The following is a 17,333-nucleotide window of genomic DNA, read 5'->3' on the forward strand; positions in this document are numbered from 1 at the left end:
CAAAATCTTTGTAGAGCTGAAAACCAGAGGCCTTTTATGAAAATTTCTGGAAATCATGAGGTATCATGAATTTTTTCAATAATACAAAACCATTTTGGAAAGTGAGAATGAAATTGTAGACATTAACTAAGAGGTTAGTGCATAAAAATGTACCTGAAAACACAAGAGAGTCATTTGAATTTGCTTGAGCACAAATGTTTATAGGGACTTAACTGTGATACAAAATTGAATACATTTTGCCATAGTCCAGTTGAGGTCAGGGCTATTTCCTTTTCTCTGTAGCACACGAAAGGGACTTTTGTGACACTAAACAAACAAATCTTAACGCACTGAAGGAGAGCATTGTTTTGACCATTATACCTTAATACTGTGCATTATTGACTAAAGCTGTGACTCAGGCCAGCCTGTTTTAAAAAGGAAATTGTATTTAATCAACAGAACTTGATTAATTATATGTATTCCACCTCCTGTCACTGATTGCTCTGTGCTGTTACAAAGGAACAGAAAACATTTCACTTTAATAACAAGCTGAGTAATGATAGGGTGGTTTGTGTCCATCTGGTTTGATTGATTACAGGACTAATCAATGAAACCACGGTGAAGATATTTGTCTGGGCCACAACTTTATTTCCCATTTAAGCAAATTATTACTTAGATCACTGTGTTTAATGGGGAAAAACAGACACTTTGCAAATGTTCTGCGTTACAGGTTCACTAACCTAATATCTGAATGACATGTTACAACGCTCAACCTCCCATTCTTACCAAAATGTCCTTTCAAGAAGCAGTGAATTGAGATTTAAGGGGCAGGCTGATAAGGGGACAGAAGTAAAACACCTTCTGAAATATAGATACTTTGTGAACATTAAGCAATTACAGGATAGCCTGGCAGCTTAAAAAGTAGGAGCTGTCCTGCATTCTTGGTCAAACATCTCTGCCCCATCATTCTTTTCTTCTGTTTGCTAGCCTTGAAGCTAGAAGAGGAGGAAAACTGGAACAGACGGCCACTGTTAGCTGTTTTGGCTACTAACCCCAAAACTCAGCTTGTTCCACCTAGAGGGTGTTTTCCTTGTACTTGCTACCTCTTTGCTCTTCTGCCAGAAGAACAAGGGGATAAAGTGTCGCCAGCTTATCCAAGAATACCCCACCATGTTGCCCCAGCTGTCAGCTGTTGCCCATGGCTAGCTAGAACACTGCCGGGCTGCACATGCCTGGTTGGGTTTCAGAGTTTTCTCTGCCTCAAATGTGCCAGTGAAACTGAAAGCCCAAAAGTCAGCTTACAGGTGAAGTGCCTATATAGCCAGCAGCACAGCCAGGCTAAGCTGCCATTTCAGTTTTCACTGGGGGCCCCCTCACTTGAGGGAAACAGGCATGTAACAAACACCATTCTTACATGCTGTTTGCATAGAAGTGTTCTCCTTGGCCCCTGAAGTCTCTGAGTTGAAGCTGCATGCTGTTTTTCATTCATTACCATTTGGTATTTGAGAAAATCTCTTAAATAAAAGAAAATGCTGCTGAAAATAGCGGACATTTCTCTCACAATTTCTATCACACGCTGCTATATCTGAGCAGGCTGAAAGCAAAGAGTAAGGTTACCGTAACTTCCGTCATAGAGCTTCAGTATGCTGTTGACAACGTAGTGTTCGCACGCTCAGAGGATGACCTCCAAACCATCCTAAATATCTTTGCAGAAGCTTACAAAAATCTTGGCCTATCACTCAGCATCCAAAAAAACCAAAGTGCTGCACCAACAAGTACAAAATAACCCCTCTGCAGCGCCACAAATCCAACTCAGTGGTGTAACGTTGGAAAATGTCGATCACTTCTCCTACCTGGGCAGTTATCTTTCCACAAGGGCCAACACTGATGCTGAAATCCAGCATCGCCTGAGCTCTGCGAGTGCGGCTTTCTCCCAACTGCAGAGTGCAGAGTGTTTGAGGACCGGGACATTTGCAGGGAAACCAAAACATTTGTTTACAAAGCTATTGTACTACCAACCTTACTGTATGCTTGTGAAACATGGACCACTTATAAACTTATAAACGCCATCTCCAACTCCTCAAAAGATTCCATCAACGGTGTCTCCGAAAATTTGTACACATCACTTGGGAAGACAGGCGAACTAATACCAGTGTACTGGAAGAAGCAAAGATCACCAGTGTTGAAGCAATGATTCTTCAACATCAACTTCATTGGACTGGTCATGTTGTGCGGATGCCTGATGATTGTTTTCAGTATAAACACTGACAACTGGGAATCACTGGCCTGCGAGCGCTTCAGTTGGAGAACAGCCTTTACCAAAGGTGTCATGGGCTTTGAAGACGCTTGAACTCAGGACGCAAGGGAGAAACGTGTTAGGATGAAGGCACGCTTGGCAAATCCACACCACAATCAACTTCCGCCTGGAAACCAATGTCCCCACTGTGGAAGGACGTGTGGATCCAGAATTGGCCTTCACAGTCACTTATGGACTCATTGTTAAAACCGTGTGTATGGAAAGACAATTTTACTCGGCTATGAGTGATCGCCAAAGAAAGAAGAAGTTAGGTAGTCTTATTTCAAACTGCCAGGTAGCAAAAATCTCTCCCTCTTGTCTCTTTCGGATCTCCAGGAGGCCTGAGCTCTATTTTTAAAACTAAATGAGGATTATGAAGGGAAGCTGAACAAAATCTAAATTAGATGTGCCTGTTCTTTAAACCTAGCAAGCTAGCAAGAATCAGAAGGGTAGGGGTGACTGTTGCTACTTGAATTTTAAAATAATAAAAGTAAATGAGATATGACTGCCTGTCACTTTGATATTTTGTTCCTACACGCCTTGTATTTTATTTTATTCTTCAGAGAAAATGAGTTTAGGCTGTCCTGCCACTCTGTAATTTTTTTGGGTCAGCTTCTCAAATACACAAACATTTAAACTTAATATGTATTTATTTAGAGCATTTGTACCCCAGTCTTCAGCTGGGGTACCCCAGAGCAGCTTCCATAAAAATCAATTCAAATGGGGCATTTTAAATGGAACTTAATTTACCTGCCTAAATTCTTGATTGGAAACAACCTTGCTGTAAACCATTTCATGCCATAGGAATAACTGATGTATTATGATATTTTACTGTCCTTAAATTATAGTGGTCTGGCAGCTGGAGAAGACAATGGACAGAGAGGATACATGCTAACATTTGTCATTGCTTACCTTCGGGTAGGTCTTATTTATTTTTAAAAAAACTCAATTTCTCATCATGTACTGTGCGGTTGTGTATATGAGACAAGGAGGGGGGGAAGGTGTTGCATATTTTAATGGTTCAGAGTTTTTTCATATACAAAAGAACAACATGCATATTGGGCTACTCCGCTTTCTTGTTACACTTCCTAAAAATTTGTGCAGTTGCAAACTTTTGCCTACAGGATGCACACCGACCCCATGACAAATGAATCGGTCAGCTTTAGTAGTTTGGGAAGGATTAGATGGGGAAGAAGTTTGAATCCAGGTCTATCCACATTCTCTCCCCCCACCCCAAAACAGCTTGAACAAAGATCTCTCAGCTACCTAGCCCTGAGCATCTCATTAGGTAGATATATGAAGGTCAGTAGGCACTGTCAGGAACAGGCCAGCAATGAGGTGATGCCATTTGATTTTGGCAGCAGATCTGACCCCACTATTGCGCTGTTATCGAGGAGAGGTGAGGGGAAGACAGGGTCCTAGAGTCGTCCCTCCTCCTTCCCAAGGCCCAGTTAGTGCTTTTCCAGTTTGGGGAAGGAGGTAGGAGGGCTCTAGGACCCTGGCAGAGCCTTACGCCTCCTTCTCAAAACCCAGTGCATCACTTAGTCTGCTTTGGGGACTCAGTGGCAAATCTCTTCCTGATTAAAAAAAAAAAAACACTTGACCTGATAACATGTCAGCTGTGTTCCTGATGTCTAAAGGCTGAAAAGACTATAGCAATTTGAAGTAGTTGGTAGAATAAACAAATTTACGCAGTAGGTCCTGGGAGTATGCTAGGTCTCTTTGACAAATTAATATTCTCAGAATATTAATACACTTGAATGTTTTGGGTTCTGTAATTATACAAAATAGCAGGTTCGAGGCCTATAGATACATAACTTTAGGAGTTCTAATCTGCAAATGATCTCCTCTATAGGACCTGGGCCTGGATCATTATATAATAGGAGAATCGTTTGAAACGTCTGTTCCCTGGGACAGGTAAAATCAGTGCATTTTCTGTTTTTGCATTGTCTGAAGTTGTAAAAGCTGTGCACCATATGAAAAGGGTCACTAAGGTTTTCCAAAATTAGTAAGGTGAGATTATACATTTTTCAGGCCATGTGTGACCTACTTTAGCAGTAGAATTTCTAATGAGGGTTCTTGTTGAATTAAACAAGCCACTGATTTTTATCCAAGAATATATTGAGAAAACAGCTGATTTCTCTCAGCTGATAAGCAAGTGAATAGCTTCCTGTATACATAACTGTTTTCCGAAGACAATCCAAATCTTCCAGCTTCATCATGTTCCACATGCATAATTGTTCTTAACTGTTATCAATTTCCAAATACAATTTTCATGTCCTACAACATGCATAAACACAATTTTCTGGATTAGGCTTTCCATTTGTGAGAAGTTCTCTGTATCTATACCATACATTACGTAACTTTGACTTCCTTCAGGATCATGGCAGTTTTGAAACAACAAATGTAGATTTAGTTCACTGGAAATACTTGCATCCCATGCAAACAGTTTGCAAGCCATGCCCATCAACATCTTATATAGGAGCATTTACAAAGTAAGTGTGGGCCATGTTATCTGTTGCAGGATTAACGTTTGGAGCTTGGCAGAAATATACAGTATCTGCTTTGTCAGATTATGCAGTAGATACACCTAACTAGAAGAGGATTCCTAAGTGGTGAGCTGTTGGGCAAAATATTGCAATAGATGCCACAGCTGTAGCAAAGAAAGAAATGTTTTTGAGAAACAAGGAAATACAGCGCGCGCGCGCACACACACACACACACACACACCAGCGCTGTGTTCAAAACTCTTCCTCCATTAGTCCTGGAGAGCTATGTGACTTTTTACATTTCTTTTCCTCTGTAAACGCGGCCATTTTCTTTTTGCATTGCAAACGTTAGTATGTCTAAACATTGCGTTTAGAATCCTACTAAACTTTATTCTTTTCTGGCAACCTGTGTTTTAAAGCAAACAAGCTGAATTTAACCTTGGCTCCCTAACACTTATAAACTTACAGTGCTGACAGATAAAATTACACAACAGACTTAAACTTAGAATCATTTCTTTTAACGAAACAAAATGTGCTTCAATTTAACATAAATTGTTTTTTTTAAAAAAAACCCTACTGAAATGCAATATAAATCTCACATAAATCTCTAATAAATACGTACACAAAATAAGTGGACATTTCTTTCGACTTCTCTGCTATATTTTGTTTCAGGGTTCTAGACCTTTGCCGAAATGTGAAGGAAAGAATAGTAAGAGAATGCAAAGAAAGAGGCGTTCAGTTCCCACCTTTCGTTTCCTGTCGGTAAGACACATTAAATTTCAGCTGCCTATGAAATTGAATGAAATCAGTCTAAATTAAGGGCAATAGCAGTCTTGATATTCTTTTGATTTGAGGTGGTTGGGGGGAAAGGGCCAGATCTTGGTTTTGGGACACCACGACCATACTGTCTGATAGATCCACCCTCTCCCACTACCCAATGCATGGATTGGTGGCTTATCATTTTTTTCCTCTACATATGCAAATACCGAAGTGTAACAGCGTGTACATTATGGCATTGGTGAAGCAGAAGTGTACCTAGGTAAAAAATATATATCAGAATTGTATTTCTCATTGCATTGCTATTTCCCCCCTTTTAGCCCTATTAGTGAGTGCTGATAGCCATTTTTACCTAGTAAAACTATCTCATATTCCCATTGTCCATAGCATAGCTGTCAACGTTTCCCTTTTTTTAAAGGGAAATTCCCTTATTCCGAATAGGATTCCTCGCAAGAAAAGGGAAAAGTTGACAGCTATGGTCCATAGTGGTCTTCATCAGGAGTGTACAATTAAACTTCAAGCATAGTCCTTCCCCTTCTTGCACCTTGAGTATTTTAATGTGTTGAAACGAAATTGTGGGTTCCGTTTTTTAAGAGGCAGCTTTTGTGCCTTTCTGGTCATTGCACCTCAAAAAGTATATTGTAGAGTTGAAAAAGGTTCAGACAAGGGCAAAACGGTCCTGGGGATTGGAGTTCATAACATGATACGTGGCACAGAGAAAGCAGATCTAGAAAGGTTTTTCTCCCTCATTACACTAGAACTCTTGGGCATGTGGTGAAGCTGAATGTTGGAAGATAAAAGCAAGTGCATAGTTAAATCATGGAGCTTGCGCCTACCGGTGATGGGCACCCAATTAGATATCTTGGAAAGAGCATTCAGCAAAGGTTATCAGCAACTGCTAGCCACAAGGGCTATGTTGTGCTTCCATAGTAGGAGGTGATGGGCCTCTGAATACCAGTTGCCGGGAATCGCAGATGGACATGTGCCCTTGTGTTGATGTTCACCTTGCAGGCTACCCCCCCCCCCCCCGGCCATCTTGTAAACTACGGTGAGAACAGGATGCTGAACTCAATGGGCCTAATCCAGCAGGGTCGGCTTATGTTATTATGTATAGAACAGTGTAGTACTTGATCTAACAAATACCATTTTTATATATTACAAAAACAACTCACAGGGTGACGCAGACCTACGATGCTGGCGCCTGTGTCTATTTCTATTTGGGCTTTAACTACAGAGGATTAAGCGACCCTGTTCACGTTTTTGAAGAAATAGAGGTAATTGTAACTCTTTGTCGCTTTCATGTTATGTAATACTTGGCTGTAGTAACTCATTCACTATAACAAGTAAAACTGCAAGTTAGAGGCAGACACCTTGTGGTCAGAGGTTCCCGCTCATGAGATCCTCCCACCAGGAAAAAGTGGGGAACAGTTTCTGCCGATTGCTCCCACCACCCCCAACCCCGAGAAGCTGCTCCAGAGGGCTGGGGAAACCTACAGAACAAGGTCAGCAAGGAGAAGTGTGTGGAATTGTTGTCCCCCACCCCACCCCTTTCCTCAATTCCACGAACAGAAGGAGCCCTTTTTGTAGATGGCTCCAACCCTGTATATGTCAATATTCCAAGCTGAGATGCTTCCTTATCTTTGCCAGCCTTTGAGAGGAGTTGTATCTCCTTCATTTATGTGGACTTCCAGTAACGTGCGGTGGAAACCTCTCCCCCAATAGGAGGGTGGGATACAACTATTTTGCAATACGCAAGTCGATTCTAAACTTGGCAGAATGCGTAAATAATCTCGATTGATGTGTTGTTTGTTTGCTAGTATTTAAAACGAATGAAAGGTGTGTAATTGTCCAGATTGCTACATCAACATTGAGCTTAGGGACTAATTAAGTTATTTGCATTCTTTAGATGTCAGCTAGAGATGAAATCCTTGCCAATGGAGGAAGCCTGTCACATCATCATGGAGGTAATGTTTCCAGTTGCTTACATAGGCAGTGTTTGATACCTGTTTTTGTTAAAACTAGCATTGTGCAGTTAAACCTAGCATTGTGGTGCTACTCGTGTTATGCAGGAGAGCTTTGGGAGACTTATCATGAACACGACTTTCAAGGTTTTGACGTGGTTAACTTCTGCGATGATCCTGAGCTTGGTTCGGTCCATGTTTTAAAGCGAACTGATCTGATTTGCATTTCATGCCCTAATACCCAGAGCCATAACACATAGCTATCCTTCAGATTGCACACTTCTCCAAATGTTGCGACACAGTTAAGTAGTAGAAAACGGGATGGAGCAGACATATGACTGAACAAATCTGTGAAACTAAGTGATTAGAAATAGACCGATACTTCCAACTCTAGGTAACGCCTATTTTAAGTGGTTGTCAGAAGAAATATTCTCCTGCGCGCCAGCCAAGGGGCTGCTGATGAAAACCTTTTTGCATCAGGAAGGTGGCTCAGGAGCACATTAAGCCAGTGCTTCTGGATCTGCACGGACTCCCTAATGGTTTCTGAGCACAAGTTGATATGGTAGCATCGGTAGCTAGTTGGCACTAGTCTCCCTCCTTTCCTATATGCCATCATTATAACTGCAATATGCTAAAACCAGTGGTCTGACAGTTCTTTATCAACCCTGTGCTGTCCGTATGACTGGCAAGGGTGTAGTGGGAAGGAAGTGTCTGGGAAGGAAGGTAGTAGTATACCCTGAGCTGCCTAAGCCGTCACTGACTGTTCCAAGGCTGCAGTATTCAGTTTGGGGTTAGGCCATGTGGGTGTCTTGCCCCTGCTGTCTCATTGGTTCCTCTGGCCCTTCAAGGGTACAGCCTGACCACTACAGCAGAGAGCACCACACAGCAGAAACATGTTGAGACCCAACGGGCTGAGCCTAGAGAATTTCTGTACATGTGTTTGAGAACAGTATAGCTCAGTCGGTAGAGCGTGAGACTCTTAATCTCAGGGTCATGGGTTCAAGCCCCATGTTGGGTGAAAGATTCCTGCATTGCAGGGGGTTGGACTAGATGATCCATGTGATCCCTTCCAACTCTACAATCCTGTGATTCTATGCATCAGGATAAATATATAAGTATATTCAAAATGTCTTACGGTTGCCTGTCCTGATCCCAGAGATAGAAATATGGCATGCAATACTGTTGCAAAAACGGAGCGTGGGAGAATTTGCTAGAATGGTGTATAGTGGTACCTCAGTTTTCGGACATCTCCGTTGCCAAACGTTTTGGTTTTCAAACGCCGAAAACCAGGAAGTAAATGCTTCCACTGCGTATCTGTTGTTTTTCACATCTTTCTCTGTTGACTTGGCAGACTGCCCTTTGCACCTCGGTTTTCAAATGTTTCGGAAGTCGAACGGTCTTCCAGAAGGGATTACGTTCGAAAACAGAGGTACCACTGTACAAGGAATTATGAAGTCAATGGCTATAATCCCGGCACATTGGGTGCTTTCCCCCTCTATCTTGTAAATCGCCTTGAGATGGTTGTTTATAAGGCGATTACTAAATCAATGGTGGCAATTGTCTTCTATGGCGTAGATCACATGACGAAAAAAGCTTGAAACTCCCATTTCCCCACTTTGCCAATGGCGTTTCTGTGGTGATCTGATCTAATATTGTGTGTTAAATTCCTCCTGTGTATCTTAATGTTCCTGGAGTTTACTGTTCAGGATTAAACTGGTTGTATCCTTTTTTAAAAATTATTATTATTTACTGACCTTGCTTTTTAGTTCCTCTGTGAGGAAGAATATTGATGCAATTCCTCTTCAGTGTTTGCCCTATAATTGTGATTAATAACAGTTGCTTTCACTATCTGGAAACAGACAGCCTGGTTAGTCTGCCTACAATCATGTTGTGATAAATGGAGCTATTTTAACTCCGGTTTTGTGTATCAAACAAAACAGATGTAGTCTGAGACTTGGGGCTATAAGGAATATAAAGCCTGTTTAATTCAATCTTCATGGTGTTTGTTGTTTTAAGGAAGGGACCGAATAGTTTATACAGCAGAGTTTATTCTAGAAACTTAAATAGTTACCATTTCCGCATGCAGCAACTGTTCACTCTAAGGGACACGTTCCTGAGGAGCAGCCACCTGCTGTGGAAACAAAACTTGAGACACTTAAGAGAAGTTGCTTCAAAAAAAATAACTTCACAAATAAACCAATAAAGAACAATAAAAAGGTTAAGTATATAGGTAGCTCATTTAACCTAAAACTCACTGAATGCCAACCTTCAACAAGAGCTAATGATAGAGAGAACATGGCATAATGAATATGCAATGTCAACTAAGGGCTTGAAGCAAAATGTTCAGCGAAATTCTCCTTACCTTTTTCCATCCAATGGTCCAGGCGCTGATATGTTCTCCTCTCCATCCAGTGGGAGAATATTTTCATCGATTGGGCCAACTAGGGTGTACTTTCCACCCTCCCATGTAGAGCCAGTCTGGACTTTTTCTTCTTCCCTTCCATGCCCTCATCACTATTCTCCAAAATGCCAGAAAAACAGGGGAGTGTGGATTGCGGACCTTTCCATGTCTAAGACTTGCATTAGCAAGTCTTATTTCTAGCCACAGGCTGCTCAGTGTTGCCAGTTGCTGGTACCAGTCTGCAGATATGTGCTGGGGATTCACCTAAGCAGTCCCATCAGTGGAAGCCCTGAGCAAGGACTTCCCCTTCTGCAATAGTCCTCTCCTCCCTGCCCCTTCCCAAAATTGACTTGGGGAAGGGATTGGGACAATGCCTAGAACAGTGTGTGCGCGTTGTAACATCTGGCAAGCTGCAGTGCTTGCACAGACTGGAAGAGTTTGAGGTTGAATTGCACCCCTCAGATTATGCTAAGCATAGCAGAATGTTATAACACATTTTCATTGATGATTCTGGAGTATTACGAGTATAAGTGCCCAGAAGGAAAACACCATGTGTGGTGAAAAGGCTCTCAAAAATCTACCAAAAGTTCTAGGTTCTTAAATACTGTTAGTGATTAACAGTGGTGTCCAAATTTGATGAAGTGAAGGGCCATGAGGGCCGGCCAAAGTTGTTGACCTTTTTTTAGGATTAAGTTGTTGAGGGTTTCTTTAGGATTTTACCCCAGGAAATAAACTGCCACAGGGGCCAGATTAAACAGACTGGCAGGCCAGGACTAGGCCCCCAAAGAGGATTTTGGACATGCCTAGATTAAAATGTCTTAGGCTTCATCATTTTGTGCCTGTTTCCATTGAACATATTGCTCAGCTGATTTGTGCACACAAGGTTGTGGTAAAAAGCCATTACCCCCATTTAGGTGATATTTATGGGTTAATTGAACAAATGGTGGTTGTGCATTTTCAACCCGCAATTGTAGTTTAGAGTCTCAAGTCACCTAACTATGACATCAGAGCAGACCAGCTAATGATATTAAGAGGGAGGGAAGGCAGGTGAAAGCAAGTATTGCAATGGATAACTGGTCAGGACTGCAAATAAGCCTAAATGCAGCCTGTCAGTCATGATAGGCTCTACACTAATTATTGCAAAAAAATACTCAATTACTATGCTACAGGTTGACTTGCAGGCAAAAAGCCTACAAGACAGAAGCAGATCTAGATTAAAGCCACACAGCATGAATCCTTCATGCTGGTTGACACTTACGTATGTCAATCACCCAGTGACTGCTGCAGGAACAGATACTTTGGATCTGTGAAATAGCCATCACATATCAGCTATCCCAGAATGGTCCAAGGGAGTTCGCTAGTAGAAAGTACTCACTGAGAAGTCATGGATTTATGCAGCCAGGTGGACAGGAAGTTTGTACATCTCTAGCTCAGTGGTAGAGCACTTCCTGTGCATGCAAGAATCATTGGCATGTTCAGGGAGGAATGAGAAAGTCTCCCTGCAGGCCGGAAACACCGGCAAGCCATCTGATTCAAAGAATATTCTTTCTTTGTTCCTCAAGGAAGACAAAATGGTGTTGCTCTTTTTTTAAACGAAACCTTGGTTAGCCCACATAGTTGTGGTTAAGCACTAAGGACATGCAGCTTGTAACTTTATGGAACAAAGGGGTTAATTTTTTTATCATCAAATGCGTTCATAAAGGACCACCAGTGTCCGCTGTACGGCTTCTCCTCCCCCCCCCCCGGCTTTCCGGTTCGCTAATCAAATGTATGTTAGATTTATTATTGCAAAAGTATAAAGCATAGAAAATGTGACAAGATAGATGTGTAAATTATCACTCTGACAGAACTAATGATGCACTCCGAGCACCTTCTGTTTTCAAGCACTTGGTGAGCGACTTCATTAAATATGCAATGGCTGTTTGGTGCAGCGGCTGAGAGATCAGTTCAGTCCCTCGTGGAATTGCATTATTACTGGAGGTGGGGGAAAGACAGGCATGCGAGCTGTCGGACATCCTGCTGTGGCTTTAATGTGCTCCATCTTGTTGGACCAGTTGTTTTCGGTCTTCTTGAGACAATTACATCCATAACCACAGGATACGTTCGCCGAAACAATATTACGGATAATAGCGGATAATAGCATAGACTATTCATTGTCTCTTTAGCTCTAACTGGAATGTGGGTGGTTGGACTTGAGAGATCTCTGCCGTCCTTGGAATGTCAGCCTTGCCATATTGAGAATAGGAATATGGTCACAGGAAAAGGCCCATCTTTTTCTAACGAAATGTGCATTTTCCATACTCTCTCCAAACCACACTGCTTATACGTTTGAGGTTGCCATATGAATTTGATGCCAATAATTGGCTTGTGCTTTTGCCAAATACTTAGAAAACAGATCAGGCTTTTTTTTCTCCTAGCCATTGCTGTTCAGTCAGCTCTGCAACACGGTTTGTATTCCTCAGAGAGAAGAAACAAAAATGCTCTGCTCTCCTTTGGTAATCCCCATCATTAATTATTTGAACGACACTTTAGGTAGAATGGGCCATGCAAGATGGGTTGAATTTAGTTGCAAATACGTGGAAGAGGCAGGGGCTGTGGCATATTGGCTTATACAAATGGATCATGCCCTTTGTTTGTTCGTTACATTTATATCGCGGCCTTCCTCCCAACGGAGCCCTGGTTGAAGCTAGCAAATATAAATGGGTGTCTGCCTTGATAATAATTAAATAATTAAAATATTTAAGTAATTAACAGCCATTAAAAGACACAACTGATGGTTAATAATAAAAAAATCTGTACTTTTATGTTCGAATGTTGTAGATCTGCAACTGTATTTGAATTTTTTTTAATTGTTTCATCTGGTCGCCCTTGGGCTCTTTGGGGAGAAAGGGTGGGGTATAATTTTAATTAATAAAATAAATAGATTATCATTGAAATCAGAAAACTGAGTTATGATATCCTAGGCAATATGAGTACTAAGTCGCACAAAAGTCCTGGCAACTGTCATGGCGATCTTCGTTGTACGCATAGTTAACAGCACAATCGTATATATGTTTACTCGGGCGTAAGTTCCATTGAGCTCAGTGGGGACATCCTTCCAGGTAACTGGGTATAGGATTGCAGCCTTAAGTTCAACCACCCACTTTTGTGAGAAATGTGCTTCCTGGCTTGTTAGCCAGATTTTTTTAGTAACAGCTGCATCCACTTTGTGCATGTTTAAGTGCTCAACATTTAAAAAGCCTCTTTGTATGAAAGCCTACATATTTTTGTATATCTAAAAAAGAATAAGCCTTAGGATTGGTGTTTCCTTTGCCGTATCTCAATATATCCTGCTCACAGCGTTCAAAATATATGCAGCTTTAATTTAATTTTTAATGTGACGCACCATCTTGGCCTAAACTTTATCTAAATTTCATACTTTGTAAAGAGAGTAGGCAGTGTGGAACACAGGCTTCCTCTGGGAGTACATCGGGCTTAATGAGCTTGATAGTCTGGTGGGCTCAATAAATCAAATAAAGCAAAACATTTCTCATTTTTGAATAAAAGCATTTATCACCCAGTGTTTGTTCATTCATGGTCACAAGATTGATTGGCTCCTGCTATTATGGTGAATATTAAAGACTTTTTCCCCCCTTCCCTTTTTCTTTCCAGTGGGCAAGTTACGGAAGCAGTGGCTGAAAGAGAGCATCTCAGATGTTGGCTATGGGATGCTGAAATCTGTCAAACAATTTGTGGACCCCAATAACATCTTTGGAAACAGGAACCTTTTATAAGCCTGGTTACTATCCAAAGTGAAATTACACACAAAAAAGCGATCGTTTATGAGTCTCATGGCTATCCCAGTATCCAGATATAGCGTGGACCCAATTTGAAAGCTGTTTACTCCTTACATCTTTAATTTTCTTCAGTTAAATGTGATCATACAATTTACTCATAGCACACTTCCCACAGAGTACTCCAAAACGTTTCTCACACACAACCAGCCCAAAGTATACTGATGTCAATCTAACTGATAACCTGTTTGGATGGCTTCCCCTGCTATAGTGCAAGAATAGCTAAGGCGGATACTAAATGTTTCTGTCATAGGAGACGTTCTTGACAAAGCAGCACTCCTGAGAAGCAGATGAAAAATGGGTTTATATTTCTATAAAACAGCTTTTCTACTGAAATTTTTAAACAAACAGGCGATGAAATTTATGCCATGCTGCAATTTTTTTAAAAAACAAAACCCGAAAATAATTTTGGGTTACTAGTTCCCCCTATCTGGTATTACTGAAAGCATTAGTTCACAAAGTGTAGTCTCAATAGCATTTGTAACTTTATGTTCTGAACAATACTTACTGACTCCAAAAAGCAAACATTTATTTTTAAATACAGAAAAACACACTATCTTTTTTAAACAAAGTGTAGTGCTTTCATAATTTTGCCCTGCTGATTCTTTTACAGGGCAAAATTTCCCAAGTAGACAAATGGTCCTGTTAATTCTGAAGTGTAATTTGGAGTTTCGGCCATTTCCATTCTGAAACAGTCTGTTTTAAATTTTGACTCCTAGCTATGAGTGTAATCATTTAGTCCACAAAAATAAAATGTCATGCTTTTCTAAACAGTATCAGAAAGCATTAGAATGGAACCTACCTTAGAATTGTTAAAATAATTTAATTCTGCCTATAAATACCTACATTTTTAGGCACCAGTTCTTATTTGTTTAAAGTTTTTTCAGATATATATATAGAATATCTGAAATTGTGACACTCACCCCCCAAAATAAAGTTTATGTTAATGTCTGCTAGCAGTTGGTAATAAATGTGAAGTTTAAATACATCTGTTAAACATCCTGTTCTAATCTCCACTAAATTTTTGCTATTTAATCTTAACCCAGCATGTCAACTCAAAGCAGTATATGGTCAAATCATAGCTACTGCATTCATGCCCTAAAACACCTTCAAAACAGACCCAATGCATAATATCTCATCATGACGATTGTCAGTTTGCTATTGGTCTTACCAGAACTCATGAAAGCGATCCAGTTAGTCCTTTTAAAAATTTAATCCACAAGAGTTTTTTTTAAAAAATTGCAGCGTGATAGGCCTGAACAATTACTCTCTACTTAAGTCTGTACCTATAGTAAACATTAAGACTGAGCACAACATTAAGATTTTTGTTTCTTAACCATGTACAAGGTATCCTCATTGGCAACAATCTGGTTACACCAGGGTACTCAGTTTTGTTTTTGATAGGAAAAAGAGTGTTTTCATGTGCCTAATGAGCACCATATCTAGGATCAGATGTTTGTTTCAGGGAATAAAATTGCCTTTTTGATAGCAAAAGTTTAATTTCCTGATTATTTTTGCTTGCTCTGACCAAGTTTATTCTATTTTCAAATGTGTAGTTTCACTTATGGTGCTTAATTGATTTACTTAATTATTATAGGTTTCCTAACCCTTTGTTACTGAAAATTGCACAGGGAAATGCCCTATGGGGATATTTTTCATAAGTTTATAGATAAATAGATGACAAGGAGTGTTCAAATCATGAAGTATAAACTTGTGTCTTGTTCACACTGTCCTATCTAATGAAGTAACTGGGGGGAGCTGCAAAAAGTGGATAGGTTTTGGGGGGAAAGATACAATGCAGATTACTGTGAACATATTGTAAATTGCTTTACTTAACGTCTATTTTGCTAGACCTTATTTCGTTTTCTTCCTTGTTGAAATGGTTAAATTGTTTGGAGCGTTAGCAAGAGCACCTGTAAAACATATGCAAGTGTGTGAGTGCTAATTCAAAAGACTGAGATGCTCATTAAAAAGTGAAAATTTTCAAATGGAAAGCTATTTACAGTGTATTCATGACACACCAACAGGGCCAAAAGTATTGGTGAAGGATACGCAAGAACATCCATTTAGCTTTCTCTAATGGTGATTTGCAACATCCTACCATCTTTTCACTGAAGTTGTAAGACTTGAATCACTCACTCTTGACTAGGCTTCCAAAGGACCATATATGTGCAACCATACACAATGCCACCATTCTTCTGGCCTTCAGGAGTGACATCTGGGAAGAGATGGCAGAGAACCCTCCAGATCAGCATCCAGTGTGGTGCTAAAGGTTGACCAGAAATGGAGGCAGGTATAAAGCTATTTCAGAGGCACACACTTGGCTTTGGGACACCTGGCCATAATCTGAACCCTTCTGACCATTCATTTTGCTGAAGGTTCAAGATGTCTGCAGTATTGCAGTGCCTCATGGTAGAGAGGAGCTGGCATGCAAAATGCAGTACTGCTTTCCATGCCCCCTTTCCATCTGACCAGAAGCAACTGAGAGGGGTGACCTAGAGATTCTGTGTTCTTGCTAAAACCATTGGAACCTCTCATTGAATGCTAAGCTGGTGAAGCAGAGCCTTTTTTGGTTGCTTTAAGTAGGGGATGTGTAAAAACAACAACACACCACTGCATGCTGATTGGCAAATCTGAATTCCCAGCGCAATGCTGTGAGTGTCTTCAAATAAGGGGGGACTCAAATCCCACAGGACGTACATAGTGTAACTTTGGATTCCTAGGATTTTTTAATCTTCTGTTTAAAATTTGAGCGTTGTAGCTGAACCGTCAGTGTGATACCTGGGCAGAGCATAATTCCGTTTGAAATATGGCATAGTTGGCCATATTTTCATTTACTGTTTTACTCCAATGCCACAGTAATGGGCAGGATCCAAAGAACCAGGAAACTTATTCCACACACCTGAGGCCTTGAGTGGTGTTTGCATGCATGGAGAATTGCAATCTGTTTAAATCTGTTAGGAGTTTCAATAGCAGTTTGTGGTGTTGTGAAGGGGAAGAGAATCTAGAATCCCACGGGTGATATGTGAGCTGTGTTGTGTGCTTTTAAAAAGCTCTTTAGGTCCTGGCTAAAACCCATTTTCTATTTTGGCAGAGTTCAAGCCTGTAAAACATGTTACTGACTGTTACATCTCTTTGCAATGGGGTTAGAAGGTTAGATGCAAGGTTCTTGCCAGTCCATAGGTTTTTTGGTTCAGAAATCTGTGGGAAAGTTGGGTTTCCTTCTTAGGAATTGTTTTACACTGAGCGTGCCTCTTATTCTAAGGACCAAACCAGGTTACGTTAAGTGTGTCTATGCACTAGAATCATAGTGGTGGTTTTTAATGGCAGTGAAGTGGGCAATGTGGGTCTGGACTGCAACACAGTAGAGAGCTAATCCCTTCTGCTACCACTGCAATCTCAGTCCAAATTGGAGTCTGCCACAGCTGCATTTTTGTTATTATTAATGCACACGCGAAGACTTATGTAACATAACAACTTTGGGGCCCTAGATGAAATTCACCAGTCTTGTCCACTAGAATACTAACCAACCAAAAACATACAATTGAGCTTTTGGCTCATAGCGGGAAACCATGTTTATCATATACTGAACAGGTA

At 40.7% G+C, this 17,333-nt stretch overlaps 1 protein-coding gene and 1 long non-coding RNA gene across 3 annotated transcripts in view; both read left to right on the plus strand.

The window, feature by feature from the left end:
• Positions 1 to 15,730, plus strand: part of AGPS (alkylglycerone phosphate synthase) — a 48,861-nt gene extending 33,131 nt beyond the window's left edge. Inside the window, exons 15-20 of one of the 2 annotated variants that reach the window (XR_014551777.1) lie at positions 3,124 to 3,193; positions 4,131 to 4,192; positions 5,437 to 5,526; positions 6,716 to 6,815; positions 7,448 to 8,711; positions 8,930 to 9,230. Coding sequence is in view for 1 of the 2 variants with exons in the window: in XM_083629080.1 (XP_083485206.1) it covers positions 3,124 to 3,193; positions 4,131 to 4,192; positions 5,437 to 5,526; positions 6,716 to 6,815; positions 7,448 to 7,505; positions 13,555 to 13,676 (502 nt within the window). In the remaining variant the exon portion in view is untranslated. Of the gene's footprint in view, positions 1 to 3,123; positions 3,194 to 4,130; positions 4,193 to 5,436; positions 5,527 to 6,715; positions 6,816 to 7,447; positions 8,712 to 8,929; positions 9,231 to 13,554 lie in introns of those variants that run through there. The other variant, XM_083629080.1, reaches the window with a different exon arrangement.
• LOC310743497 lies at positions 7,808 to 9,230 on the plus strand. Its single transcript, XR_014539051.1, has 2 exons — positions 7,808 to 7,896; positions 7,948 to 9,230. It is a non-coding gene; the product is annotated as an uncharacterized lncRNA (long non-coding RNA).
• Positions 15,731 to 17,333: the final 1,603 nt, after the last annotated feature.

The sequence above is a fragment of the Podarcis filfolensis genome (genome assembly GCF_964270895.1).
Source record: "Podarcis filfolensis genome assembly, chromosome: 1".
NCBI classification, from domain to species: domain Eukaryota; kingdom Metazoa; phylum Chordata; class Lepidosauria; order Squamata; family Lacertidae; genus Podarcis; species Podarcis filfolensis.